At 37.6% G+C, this 13,105-nt stretch overlaps 1 protein-coding gene across 3 annotated transcripts in view; it reads left to right on the top strand.

Annotated features, from left to right (window-relative positions):
- The window catches only part of TENM1 (teneurin transmembrane protein 1), a 657,629-nt gene that overhangs the window by 246,249 nt on the left and 398,275 nt on the right, over nucleotides 1-13,105 (top strand). For all 3 annotated transcript variants that reach the window (XM_030934095.1, XM_030934096.1, XM_030934094.1), the window contains exon 4: nucleotides 1,538-1,778. In XM_030934095.1, the coding sequence (XP_030789955.1) occupies nucleotides 1,538-1,778 (241 nt within the window). The remainder of the gene's footprint in view (nucleotides 1-1,537; nucleotides 1,779-13,105) is intronic.

Raw genomic sequence — 13,105 nt, 5'->3', positions numbered from 1 at the left:
GGTTTAAAAAAAGTTAATGAGATGTTAAGTATTTGTGATGATTTTTTTAGTGGACATGGGATTTGAGCTGGGCCTGGAATAATGGGGGTGATTTAAGAAATTCATGAAGCATTTTAGTTGTTTTTAAATATACAAGGATAGCTGACCATCTAAAGGGATCCTTTATATAAAATGAATGATCACCACTCCCTTCTCTATCTATCTCTTGTACAATTCAGATTTTCATATAGTGAGTTTATTTAAAGGGAGAGCCACCTGTGCTAGAAAATACAGCCAAGAATTTGTCATGCTCTTGGGAGAGTAATATTGTTTTTAAAAATAAAAACCATGCCAATGTCTTTAAAATTCAAGTTTGAAGTAAAAAGATTGAAAGAAGTGATTTTTTTTTTTTTTTCTGTGATCGGCCACTGCAAAGTGGGCCTCAGCACAAACCAGCTGAGCCCTTTGCTAGGCATCGAAAGCCTCTGGCGTTTTTCTGCTTTTCAACTCTCAGTCATTTGGGAGGTGGGACAAAGCCATGCTGTCTACAAAGTTTATCTAGAACGTGCTGGTGTTACAAGAAATCACTTGACATCTATTATGTTTCTCCTGTGGAAGAGAGGTGGCTATCAGCTACAATAGTGATTTCTTTTTAAAGGGGTTTAATTGGGGTATTTCTCATGGGCCAAATTCTAACTCACTGTCTTTACGTGTGCCTGTCAGGAAAGCAGTGGAAAAATACCAAACAATAGCAACAACAGAAGTCTGAGGACCGCTGTCCCAGGCTGCCCCTCTGTAAACAAGCAGAAAAAAATCTGTTTCCCTGCTGCCTAAGCTGCTGCTAACATGGCAGAGCTCCTAGAAAGGTGTGGCAAAGGGAAAAAGGTGCAGACCATGGAAATGGTCCATTTGCATGGCCATGGAAATATGTATAACAACTTGAACAAACTCCTTTTAGCCTACCTTTTACAAGTAACACTCTAAGTTGGGGGGACTGGCAAAGAGATTAGTTTCACACAGCCAAGTGACACACTCGTGAGCTGTTTTTCTAAAATATGGATTTGCTCCTGTATAGGCAAGCTCACATCCTTTCCTGAGGTAAGCCAGAAGGTGGCCTTATATTTTTATTTGAAGTGCCGGATGATCTTCCTTGCAACAAATTTGTGCCTTTTACTAGTATTTTCTCAAGTGAGAATTTTGCAACTGATGGAAATCAGCTCACTTCTATTCTGTAACTTGGTGTCTTGTTAATGATTTATTTGTTCAGTAGCAGAAACTATGACAAATGGTGTGAGGCGGCCTCATTTACTTTTTAGCTGCTATAGCCCTAAAGAATTTACATGTAAATGCAACTGCAAATGTTTTACATTTCATAAGCATGCTGCACGTGCCTTTGTAAGTTAAGTGGCATTTTTACAGATAGACTGAACTTAAAACAACCTCCCTCACCCCACAGGTTTTATTATCTGAAATTCTGGTAAGTCTGTCGTGCTAGTTTCCCTGACTGCCAAGTGGGAGAGTAAGTCTCTATTTTGTGTTTCTCTTCTCTCCTCTTTAGATGTGCAGAGCAGCCCACACAACCAGTTCACCTTCAGACCCCTCCCGCCGCCACCTCCGCCTCCTCATGCCTGCACCTGTGCCAGGAAGCCACCCCCTGCAGCGGACTCTCTTCAGAGGAGATCAATGACTACCCGCAGCCAGCCCAGCCCAGCTGCTCCAGCTCCCCCAACCAGCACGCAGGATTCAGTTCATCTGCATAACAGCTGGGTCTTGAACAGCAACATACCACTGGAGACCAGGTACTTAAGCTATTATTGATCCCACTAAACTTAAGTATTGGCAGAGGATGGTTCCACTGATTGCAGAAACTCATTTCATCACACACATCTGCAGAGACACACAAATGCACAAACAGATACACACCCAGATGCATGGGCAAAAAGGAAGACTCCTTCACAGGCACAGATGTGCAAACAGACACACACATCTAGATCCAGCCACAGACACAGACCAGAGCAGATACACATGAAAAGATGAAGCCGCAGATACATAAACACCCTGCTGTCACATATTCACAAAAACATAAAACAAAGCAATTATCTAAGCTGTCACTGCAGCCTCAAAGTGAAAGGCAATTGTCCCTTGGTTTAAAAAACTACAGTGTTACAGGAAAACCCAAACACAACTGGAAGAGGAGTGATCGTTTATACTTTATTTATTGTAAGAGTCTTTGAAAAAATAAGCTGCCTTCAAACATTTAAAAAATAAAAGGATCAGCCTCATGTAATGGAAGTATATGCGTACATTTAAACACTAAATTCTGCCTTTAGGGTTAAGCTTTTGGTCTTTCGAGCAAAAATGTTTGCCTGTTTTTCTTCACATGTTTAGTTTTCTAGATTCACTCCTCAGAGCTTTGTCGTGATAAAAGTTCTACTCTGCAGTTCTGGGTCCCTTGATCATGATAGGTTTTAGCACTAGATACAATTAACAAAGAAATTACTCATCATTTCTAGTCACTTTCTTAAATCAAAAATTACAACTTTGTATTGACATAGAAAAACATGAACTAATAGAACATAGCATTCTATTTTCTTTGAAATTCAAGGACTTCCCCTTGTTTTTTTGTGTGCCTTGTTTAGTTCTACAATGGAATTTTTGTTTTATTTTTATAGATTCGAGGATACATGTGCATGTTTGTTACATGGATATATTGTGCAGTGGTGAGGTTTGGTTTTCTAGTGTACCCATCACCTAAAGGGTGAACATTGTACCCAATAGGTAATTTTCTAACCCTCACTCCCGGCCCATCCTTCCTTTTTTGGGGTCCCAAGGGTCTATCATTTCCATTTTTATGTCCATGAATAGCCATTGTTTAACTCCCATTTATAAGTGAGAACATGTGGTATTTGGTTTTCTGTTACTGAGTTAGCTTACTTTGAATAATAGCCTACAGCTCCATTCATGTTGCTGCAAAAAACATGATTTACTTTTATGGCTCTGTGGTACTCTGTGGGGTATATATACCACATTTTCTTTATCCAATTATTCATTGATGGGCACTTAGGTCAATTCCATGATTTTGCTCTTGTGTATTGTGCTGTGATAAACACATGAATGCAGATGTCTTTTTGATATAATGATTTATTTTTCTTTGGGTAGATATCCAGAAATGCATTGATGAATCAAATGGAAGTTCTATTAAAAATTGCCATACTGTTTTCCATAGAGGTTGTGTTAATTTTTATTCCCATCAACAGTGTATAAGCGTCGCCTTTTCTCCACATTTTCACCAACATCTGCTGTTTTTTGACTTTTTAATAATAGCCGTTCTGACTGGTATGAGATGGTATTTCATTGTGGTCTTAATTTGCATTTCTCTGATAATTAGTAATGTTGAGCATTTTTTCATGTGTTTGTTGACCACTTATATAGCACCTTTTGAGAAATGTCTGTTCATGTCCTTTGCCCACTTTTTAACAGGAATTTTTGGGTATTTTTTTCTTGTTGATTTGTTTAAGTTCCTTATAGATTCTGGATATTAGTCCTTTCTTGGATGCATTGTTTGCAAATATTTTCTCCCATTCTGTGTGTTGTCTGTTTACTCTGTTGATTATTTATTTTGCTATGCAGAAGCTTTTTAGCTTAACTAAGTCAAATTTGTCTATTTTTTGTTGTTGTTGCATTTGCTTTTGAGGTCTTGGTCATAACATTTCTTGCCTAGGGCAATGTCCTGAAGAGTTTTTTACTAGGTTGTCTTCTAGTATTTTTATAGTTTCTGGTGTTATATTTAAGTCTTTAACCCATCTTGAGTTAATTTTTGTATATAGTGAGAGATAGGAGTCCAGTTTCCTTCTGCCTATAGCTGTCCAATTTACAGAAACTTTTTCTAAAGACATTTGTATGTTAAAAATGGGCATAATATACCGCTTGATAAACAATGTCTGGTATCACCTTCTAACCTGATCTCTGGGAATTGTAATGGAAAGAGAAAGACTAGTCAACTTTCATAAGACTGGTTGTTGTTGTTGTTGTTGTTGTTGTTGTTGTTGTTTAGCAGCATATTAAATTAAATACCAACCATGGCATCAGAGAATATGTCACCATCAACAAACTGGAAGTACTATGACCCATGTCCAGGAAACAGTATCATCCATCACTTACCAGATTAAATGGTTTCATAAAGGGTGATTTCTGCTATATTCCAAGAGAAAAATATAGCAGTCAGCACCTATGGTGACGATAATGCAGTTAGAACTGAACTAGTGATAGTATTTCTGTTTCTTTTCTTTTTTTTTTTTTTTTTTTTTTTTTTTTGAGAAAGTCTCCTTCTGTCACCCAGGCTGGAGTGCAGTAGCAAGATCTCAGCTCACTGCAACCTCCGCCTCCTGGATTCAAACGATTCTCCTGCCTCAGCGTCCAGAGTAGCTGGGACTACAGGCATACGCCACCACACCCAGCTAATTTTTGTATTTTTAGTAGAGATGGGGTTTCACCATATTGACTAAGCTGGTCTTGAACTCCGGACCTTGTGATCTGCCCACCTCGGCCTCCCAAAGTACCTGGATTACAGGCATGAGCCACCGTGCCCAACCCTGTATCTTTTCTTTTCTTTCCTCTTTTTTTTTTTTTATTGAAAGGGGAAGGTGAGTAAAGGGTAAAATGCAAAGAACAATGTATATCTTCTTCAAGGAGTTTTCAAACAGTGGTTATTTCCTCATTTTACTTTTAATTCATTTGCAGAGCTTAGTGATAGAGAGCTGAGGAAACAGCAGGGCAATATGGTTAAGTAGCAGTTCTGACAAGCAAACACACTCCTTTCCTCTATAAAGCCAAATAACAGGAAATCTGGGAGAGAGTGGGGAATGGGTTCAGGCAAATGGAGAGAGAAAATTATTCTTATTTGAAGTGTACATCTAGGCATGTTTGTACAAACTCTACCCACGGACCTTCTGTATCTATGCAAGGAAAGTATTAATTGGTCTCAGTTTCTTAAGACGCAGAGAAGAACATAAGTTTTCATGTGAGAGTGAGCAGAGTACCTTTTTAGTACATTTGAATATATATTTAGCATCACAATGATGATTTTTTAAAAGCCAGAAACGTTATTAGCTTGATCAACTAGAATTATTCAAATATATCCTTTAAAATGTTCATTTCTCATGTAATCAATAAAGGTAACTGTGAGTATCCAGGAACTTATGCATGAACTGTGTAACAGAACCTGTCTGAACCTCGGCCTCCTCATCTGATAAAATGAATATACAAATGCCTGCCTTCCTAATTAGGAAAATCAAGCAAACATAGTAGAAAGTGCCTCACATACTGTAAAGCACTACACAACGAAAAGTTATTATTACTATCTCTACTAAGTGGCCACTTGCCTTTGCATAAATATCTCCAGAATAGGTAATTGACTTATTCCTAAGTTATTTCACTCCACCTCAAACAACTACTAGAAGGTTATTTTTGAACCAAAATCTATCCCTTCTTAACTCTGCCCATTTTTCTCAAATCTGATTTTAGGGTCCCACAGAATAAGTAAAATTCCCCTTACAACTGACAGCCCTTCACTGTTCCTGAGTCTTCTCTTCTTTGTACTAAATGTTTCCCCAGTTCCTTCTACCTGTTCCTCACATTAATTGGTTTCCAATCTCCCTTCCTGGTCTCTTCCTTTAGAACACACTAAAAGTGTGTTTGTCCAAACTGCTCTTGAAATGTAATGTTCAAGGCTGGATGCAGGTGTGGGTTCTTATTAGGCTCTCTGGTTACAAGAAGCCAAAGACATTCAGGTTGCCTCGAGTAATTGAGAACATCCTTTCAGTGTATGTGTTGTCAGTCCCTGAGAACATGGGAAACTCTGGTCAATCCCCAAAGGAAAGGCAAAGCCTGTAGATCTCTAGCATTAATAAGACTCAGCAATTCTCTGCATTTTTGCTCCTCTCTGTCTCTTTCTTTGTCCAATAGCTTATTCTTTCCATCAGCTCAATATTTATTTTGTCTACCACATAGTTTCTACTATCTCATAACAATGTCTGGTCTCCACTGCACCACATGACTCCAAGTGTATCTCCTCACACCTCTCACCTCATCCCTTCAACTGCATGTCGCATTGCTAACTGCGTTATTATCTTGGTCACTGCAGGCTCAAAACCCTAAGAGGGAATTTGATTAACCCAGTTCATCCCTTTTATAGCAGGCTGTGTTTCAGTTTTTTGGCAAGCCCTGCCAATTATTCTCACAGTCAACTGAGGCTATGGGGAGAGAAAAGTCCTGTGATTAAAATAAGCAACAACGTGGCCATCTATGGCTGTCCCTTGAGGAAGGACTGGGAGCAGATTTGATGTTCCTTATATGGGACTCTCAGCAGTCAGTCATTTTGACTGATTCACTGGGGATTTTATGCTATGACCAACAATTAGCCACCTCTCTTGTTCTAATTATGTATTTTGGTTAATGCTGTCTACTCCAGTATCAGCTTTTTTGGTGGCCACATGACACTATCCATACACATTGAGAACACTCGAAACTAAACCCCAAAGCCTTTTTAACATGTTCTGAAGCTAAACCACGTTTCATTTATTCTATAAGTACATAGTTGATTCTTTTTCAATTTTGTGTTTGGTATTTGAGATACCAGTGGAAATATATTTGGAGCCTTGATTTGGCCTAATTTGATTTCATCTTGTTAGCATGTGGAGATGTTGCTGAGTTCAAATTCTACCATACAAGCTATTTGCTTTTGCTCTCAGAATTGTGTCGTCTGTAGGCTTATTAGGTATGTTTCCCTCTTTTTTATGTAAGTTATCAATACAGATGTTACATGGGACCAGATTAGGGTCAGATCTCTGTGTATGCCACTGGTGACATTTATCTATTAGGCAACATTCTTTTACTAACAACCCACATTTCTCCATCTTGTTCATAGCCATATTATGGGAGATCTTGTCAAATGCCTTGCTGATATTCAGATATAGTATGCTTACATTCTTACTGATCTTCCAACCTAATAACCATGTCAAGAATAGAAATGAAATGAGATTATCTAAGATAACTTGTGCTTAGAGAATTTATACTGCCTTCTTATGGTTACTACTTTTTTCCTAAGCGCTCACAAATTGTGCTTTTATTAACCTGTTCTAGAATTTTGTATTTAATCAACCTGTTTCTTGGTCTAGTCTAAGGAGTCCATATGCTTCCTGTTTATTTTGAAAACTAAAGCCAATGTTTGCTGTCTCCAGTCTCCTGTCACGCTTCACCCACACTACAGTTGCTAAAACTTTAGCAACTGTGACAAGGTAATCCAATCTCCAAGACCTCTCACCACTCTGGGATAGAATTTTAATTCATTTATTATAGAACAGCCAAATGCCTTTTAATGACTGCTTTGCCCATTTTAGCTTCAATTTATGGTTACTGATATTGATTTTACCATTTCAAGTCTATCATCATTCTTTTTCACAAAGAAAACTAGTACAGTATTTGAGAAGGCCTCCCAGATGTTAGTCATCCAATAACAATTTCATGGGTTTCATGTCTCTCCTACCCTTGCTCTTCTTGGTTTAAATATATTTTTTAAAAAGCACTTTTCTGTCATCTTCAGCAGTTTTTTTCTCAAGCCTCAGGCTCATTTGGGGTATAATTCTTCTTAGCATTATTTTCATCGTGCCCTCTTAAACTTATTTATTTTTGGTTTTTATCCCTTTATTTTAGTACCTGTTCTTTAGAAATCCAAACTGAATGTGAATGGAGAACACCCAGTACAGACACACTGGTTTCAACAGGTCAAAATAAATAAATAAAATAAAATAACTTCCCGACTGTCTTAATTCATCTTGATATTAGAGTATTCCAGGGCATGAAATTGTACCTCCTTCACTTCAGCAAGCTCTTTTCCAAAAGTCTGGGATTTTGGCCTTATAAGGTACTTACAGACTCTAAGATAAAATCCTTCACTTCCTCTAAAGGTTCCTATCACCTTCAACTCGCCAGTTTCTCTTTTTCTAAGTCAGTCAGAGAGGCAAGTTTCCTGATTTTCTCTACCTTTTGGGAGGTATAGTCATTAACACAAGAATCTGGGAACTTGCCATATATTTGTTTTTGCAAATCGATACAACTAGCAGATGTTTGTGGAGTTGAAATCATTCATGTTTACTACCCTTTCCTCCTATGACACTTTTGTGATCTGTGTTGAGAATCAGCATCCATTGTCTTCATCTGGCCAAGTGGCTTATTATAGACTCTCTGATCCACTACCTATTAATCATGTGACATTGGGCACATCACTTATCATCACCATGTCTCAGTTTTCTCATCTGTAAAGTAAGGATAATAGTAAAACCGAGCTCATAGGCCATTGTGAGCATTAAATGAGTTCATAATTGCAATGTGCTTAGAGCAGCCATGAACATAATGAGCACTCCATAAATGTTAGTAATAATAATAGCAATAATCTTCACACACAATAGATTATTTTACTTTTTGTCCCTATTTCTATCTTTGTCTAACTAAAGGTATTTCTGCCCTTCCATTCATGATTTCCTCAAAGTAAACACATACAACATCATTCCACTTCCTTTCTTAGCATGCTTTTAAATAGAATATACTTGGCCTGGCCCGGTGGCTCACGCCTGTAATCCCAACACTTTGGGAAGCTGAGGCGGGTGAATCACCTGAGGTCAGGAGTTCCAGTCCAGCCTGGCCAACATGCTGAAACCCCATCTCTACTAAAAATACAAAAATTAGCCGGGTGTGGTGGCAGGTGCCTGTAATCCCAGCTACTCAGGAGGCTGAGGCAGGAGAATCGCTTGAAATGGCGGGGAGGTAGTGGGGGGACGGTGCAGAGGTGGCAGTGAGCCAAGATCGTGCCACTGCACTCCAGCCTGGGCAACAGAGGGAGATTCCATCTTTAAATAAATAAATAAATAAATAAATAAATAGAATATACTCTTTCACCACCATGTTCCAAATCATCAGAACCATCCCCCCTCTCCCACATTTTGACGATACATACCTGTGAGGCTTTTTAAGACTGCCCTGTGATCAATCTTCAGAACACCTGTGCATTGCTCCCTGCTTTCTGTTATTCAGAAAAACAGTGCCCTGTCTACCCAGTACATTGAGGATTTGGCCCTGCCCTGAGCCCTCCCCTACTCAAATGTCAGCCTTGCTATCTCCTTCTCCAAGCCTCCTTCTCAGAATTCCCAACGTCTAGATTATATTTTGGGGGCAGAGTGTTTTTTGCAACCTGGAAAGATGGGCACATTGCCAAAGATGGAGAGGCTGGGTGATGTGTGCAAGCATATGTACTCCAACATCCCTGGACTAAACTACTTATGTCATTGTGAACTTAGACACATTACATAACTTCCATAGACCTGAATTTCCCTGTTTGTTTTGTGTCAAAAATGGCAGACCCTACCTCATGGGGCTGTTTTCAGAACTGAATGAGATAATATACAAAAATGTCTACTCAGAGCCAGGCACATAGAAAGTGTGCAATAATAATTCAATATAATAGACTGGCACAGACCTGCTGGCAAGTAGACGAATTCAGAGTTACTACAATTCAGAGAGACACATTAGCTTTAATCTGCTGTGAAAACATCCGGTATTCACATATACTTCCCAGTCTATGGATTACTGAGTGTGTCCTGCACAGCGAGGCATTCAACAAGCATTTACTAATTATTCCTGGTGCACTGCATCTTCTATGAGGAATGAGAATCCCTGTATTCCAGAAATTTATGGTTTAGTACTGGTAACAATAACGATAGCTAAATATACAGCATTACTATATGCCAAGCAGTATTCTAATCCCTTATGAATCAACTTCTTTAACTCGTATGCTAGTACCTATGTGATACGTACTATTTAGTATTGCCATCCTCAATTGAGAGATGAGGCTACTGAGGTACAGAGAGGTTAAGGAACTTTGTAAAATCCCATAGGTAGGACATGGCAGATCCAGGTCAGGCTTTGAACCCAGGCTGTAGGTCTAGCATCTTCATATTCAATCATTATGCATTACTGACTTTCTGTAGTAGAGGAAGCAAAGGTAAATAATAAATAACAGTACCATCACAAGTGTTTTGTTATATTTAAGTAGTCCCAAGGTAAGAACCCTTGGATGGGGGTAGATCTAACCAAGGTAGGAATAGTAGAGATTAAGGAAGTGTTGAGGTAGGTAGAAGGGGGAAAAATCTAAATTTCCCCGAGAAAATGACCTAAAAATCATGTTGTTCTAAAATCATGAGGTGATGTTACGTGAAAAATGGAGGAAAGGGCGTTCTGGGAAGAACATATCACAATCAAAGTTGTGCATAGTCACCAGTTATCTAAGTGATATTAGACACTATTCTTTTTATTATTTCTCTCCCTTTTCCTTCATTTGCCATTTAAATACTCTTGACCAGGTTGGCTACTCTGTGAGCAAGCATGTTCTTTCTAGTACTAATGAGAGATAACCATTCTGGAATTGAAAACCTATCATTCTCAAGCTATGAACCAAAAATCTAAATTTCATACTAAAATTCCTGCTGTTTTGCTGTTAAACTTCCATATTATCCTTCCTTATCCAGAGGCCCATCCTTAGATATACTAGAGTTTGCAGATCCTTTTGTTCTTTTATTCTTTGATTTTTTTTTTTTTTTTTTTTTTTTTTTTTAGAAAGTCTCTTTTTCTTCCCTGTGGCATGAACCTCAATCCCAAAGCTATCATATGGCTTTGATGGCACAGTCCTGCTTGATAAAATGCTGTAAGACTGGTTAAAAGTTTGGATTGTAGAAAACAATAGAACTGTGTTCAAAGTCCCATTCTGCTCCTTATTAGCTGTATGAGCTTAGGCAAATTACTGAACCTTTCTGAATTTCAGTTTTTTGAACTTAAAAATGGGTTAATAGCACTCACTTTATAAGGTTGTTACAAGTATTATTTCATACCGCACATGAAATTTGCACCCTCATTTTAGTTTCCTTTCCTCTTTCTCTTCCCATGTCCATCCCCTGGCACTGGCTTTATTCCTTTCTAGCTTCTCACAATCATGATTTACTGCTTTCCTTCTTTTCTATAGAATGGTTTTTTCATTCTGTCCATGAAATTATGTACAAGTAGATTGACTTATCTTTAACACTCAATTAATTGAAGAGGTGCTTATTTCTGTCAGTAATTCAAACACAGCCCCCTTGCTGCAAAGCACTGGAATAGTTCTCTTTGCTTCTCAGCCACTTCATCCAGGTTCACTTTTAAGTGGAATTGCAGCCATTTTTGTTTACTATTATTTACTCTCTTTGCTGTCCCCCAATTCAAATTCCTAACTCAGAGTCTACTTGATATTCTATTACTCATGATAATTTTCAGCCAAGTGTTGGTTCAAGATAACTAATTTTGCTTGACCTGATCTTAGATGGTAATTATTTTTTCAGAATGATGATAATGGATAGTAATCATGATCTATTTACCAAAATGAATCTTCCTCAAAGGTTTTGCTGTGATTATCAACACTAGAGAAAACCGGGAGTTGGGATTAACATGACCACTTCAGTTGACAAAGAGAAATCAGAATTGTATGCAGGAATCATGCCGGGGCAGGAGAGTGCAAGTAACAACCATCTTCATTGATTTTTAGCATATTCTGACAGATGGCTGTAGCTTGGTATGAGGCTAACTGCCCTTGCTGGCTTTAGGCCAATGTGACAATTAAATGGAGTCTACAGGGTTATTTTTACAAAAGAAGAGCCAGGGCCATTGGCGAAGGAGATTTTGGCAAGGAATGGAAACAGAAATGAAATTTGTATGACCAATATGTGTTACTATACTTGCAGAACTAGTGTCTATCTTGGGGGAAAAAATAATCATTTGGAGGAAATATTCATTAAGAGTGATTGCAGTAATTTATTTATGGAAAAATACCCTTTAAATATTAACCAATAAATGTAAGTTCTCCAGCAGCAGTAATATGTCTTTATTATACAGCACTGCTAAAATCTACCTAACATTTATAAGTAGTTTTTTTCTAGGACATTTGCAATGGAAAAATAGAGACATAATTTTTGTCCTTCAATAATGACTGGAGAAAAAAAAATCTCAGAATGTACATATGCAGTGCTTAGATCCAACAGTATCTCATGCTTTAATCCTTTAACAGCACGGAGGTTAGCAAAAATCTATCTTCAGCCACAGATTTAAAGATTCTTTTTAAGACAAGAAAAGACGCTGTAGAACTAATCTATGACCTATAAATCCTGTTTAACCAAGCTCAACCAAGCTTTCCAGCCTACACCACATGATGGATGTGGAATGTGTTAAATTTACATGAAAGAGAATGCTGTAGTCTTAAAATATGTTTTATATGTTGAGAGTAAAAATATAAGTCTATTGTGCTTAGGCAGTGAAGAACAATATTTTGGAGATCAGTGTGATACAGTTTCTAGTTACTTCGGTGGCAGTATTATTTTTAAACGTGCTTTTTGACTGACTATTCTCAGTTTCATTTCCAAATAAAACCATAGGCAAACATAATTTATTTCATTTTATAAGGAAAGAAAGTTTCACCATAGGTGAGATGAAATCTGATTTTAATATGGAGAAGATTTACTTAGCAATGCAAATGTGAATCTAAATATGTTTTAGGGAATTTTTAAAAATGAGTTGATTGATGTAATATATGAGCATAGCAAACAAAAATTAAATTTTAGTGAAATCTCTGTACCCATCATTTTGCCCTCCCTCACCATATACTTATACACGTCCCTATACCAGACTATATTTAAAACAGAGATGTATGGTTTTGAACAAGAGAGAACACAAGTTCTTAACAACTTCATTTACTACAAAGTTACTTATCCAGTGAATCATAACAAATATTTCCATTACCATGTCAAGTTAATAGATACTTGTCTGTTTTACTAAGAGCATGAAATATATTTAAAGCAACAGGAAATAAATTTCCTGTCAATTATTCTTATTTTCTATCAGGGTGTTCATGTGTATCTGCGTGTGTGTATGTGTGTGTGTGTGTGTGTGTTCTATTGAACATCTCCCTTTAGAAGAATCCAGCTGGTTCTATATTAATTCCATAACACAAAAATGTTTGTAGCTTTAAAAGCAAAATGTAAGATCTGGTTAAATC

Source organism: Rhinopithecus roxellana, chromosome 7 (genome assembly GCF_007565055.1).
Source record: "Rhinopithecus roxellana isolate Shanxi Qingling chromosome 7, ASM756505v1, whole genome shotgun sequence".
Lineage (NCBI taxonomy): Eukaryota > Metazoa > Chordata > Mammalia > Primates > Cercopithecidae > Rhinopithecus > Rhinopithecus roxellana.
The sequence above is the reverse complement of the archived record's forward strand: the minus strand, read 5'-3'. Positions and strand labels throughout refer to the sequence as shown.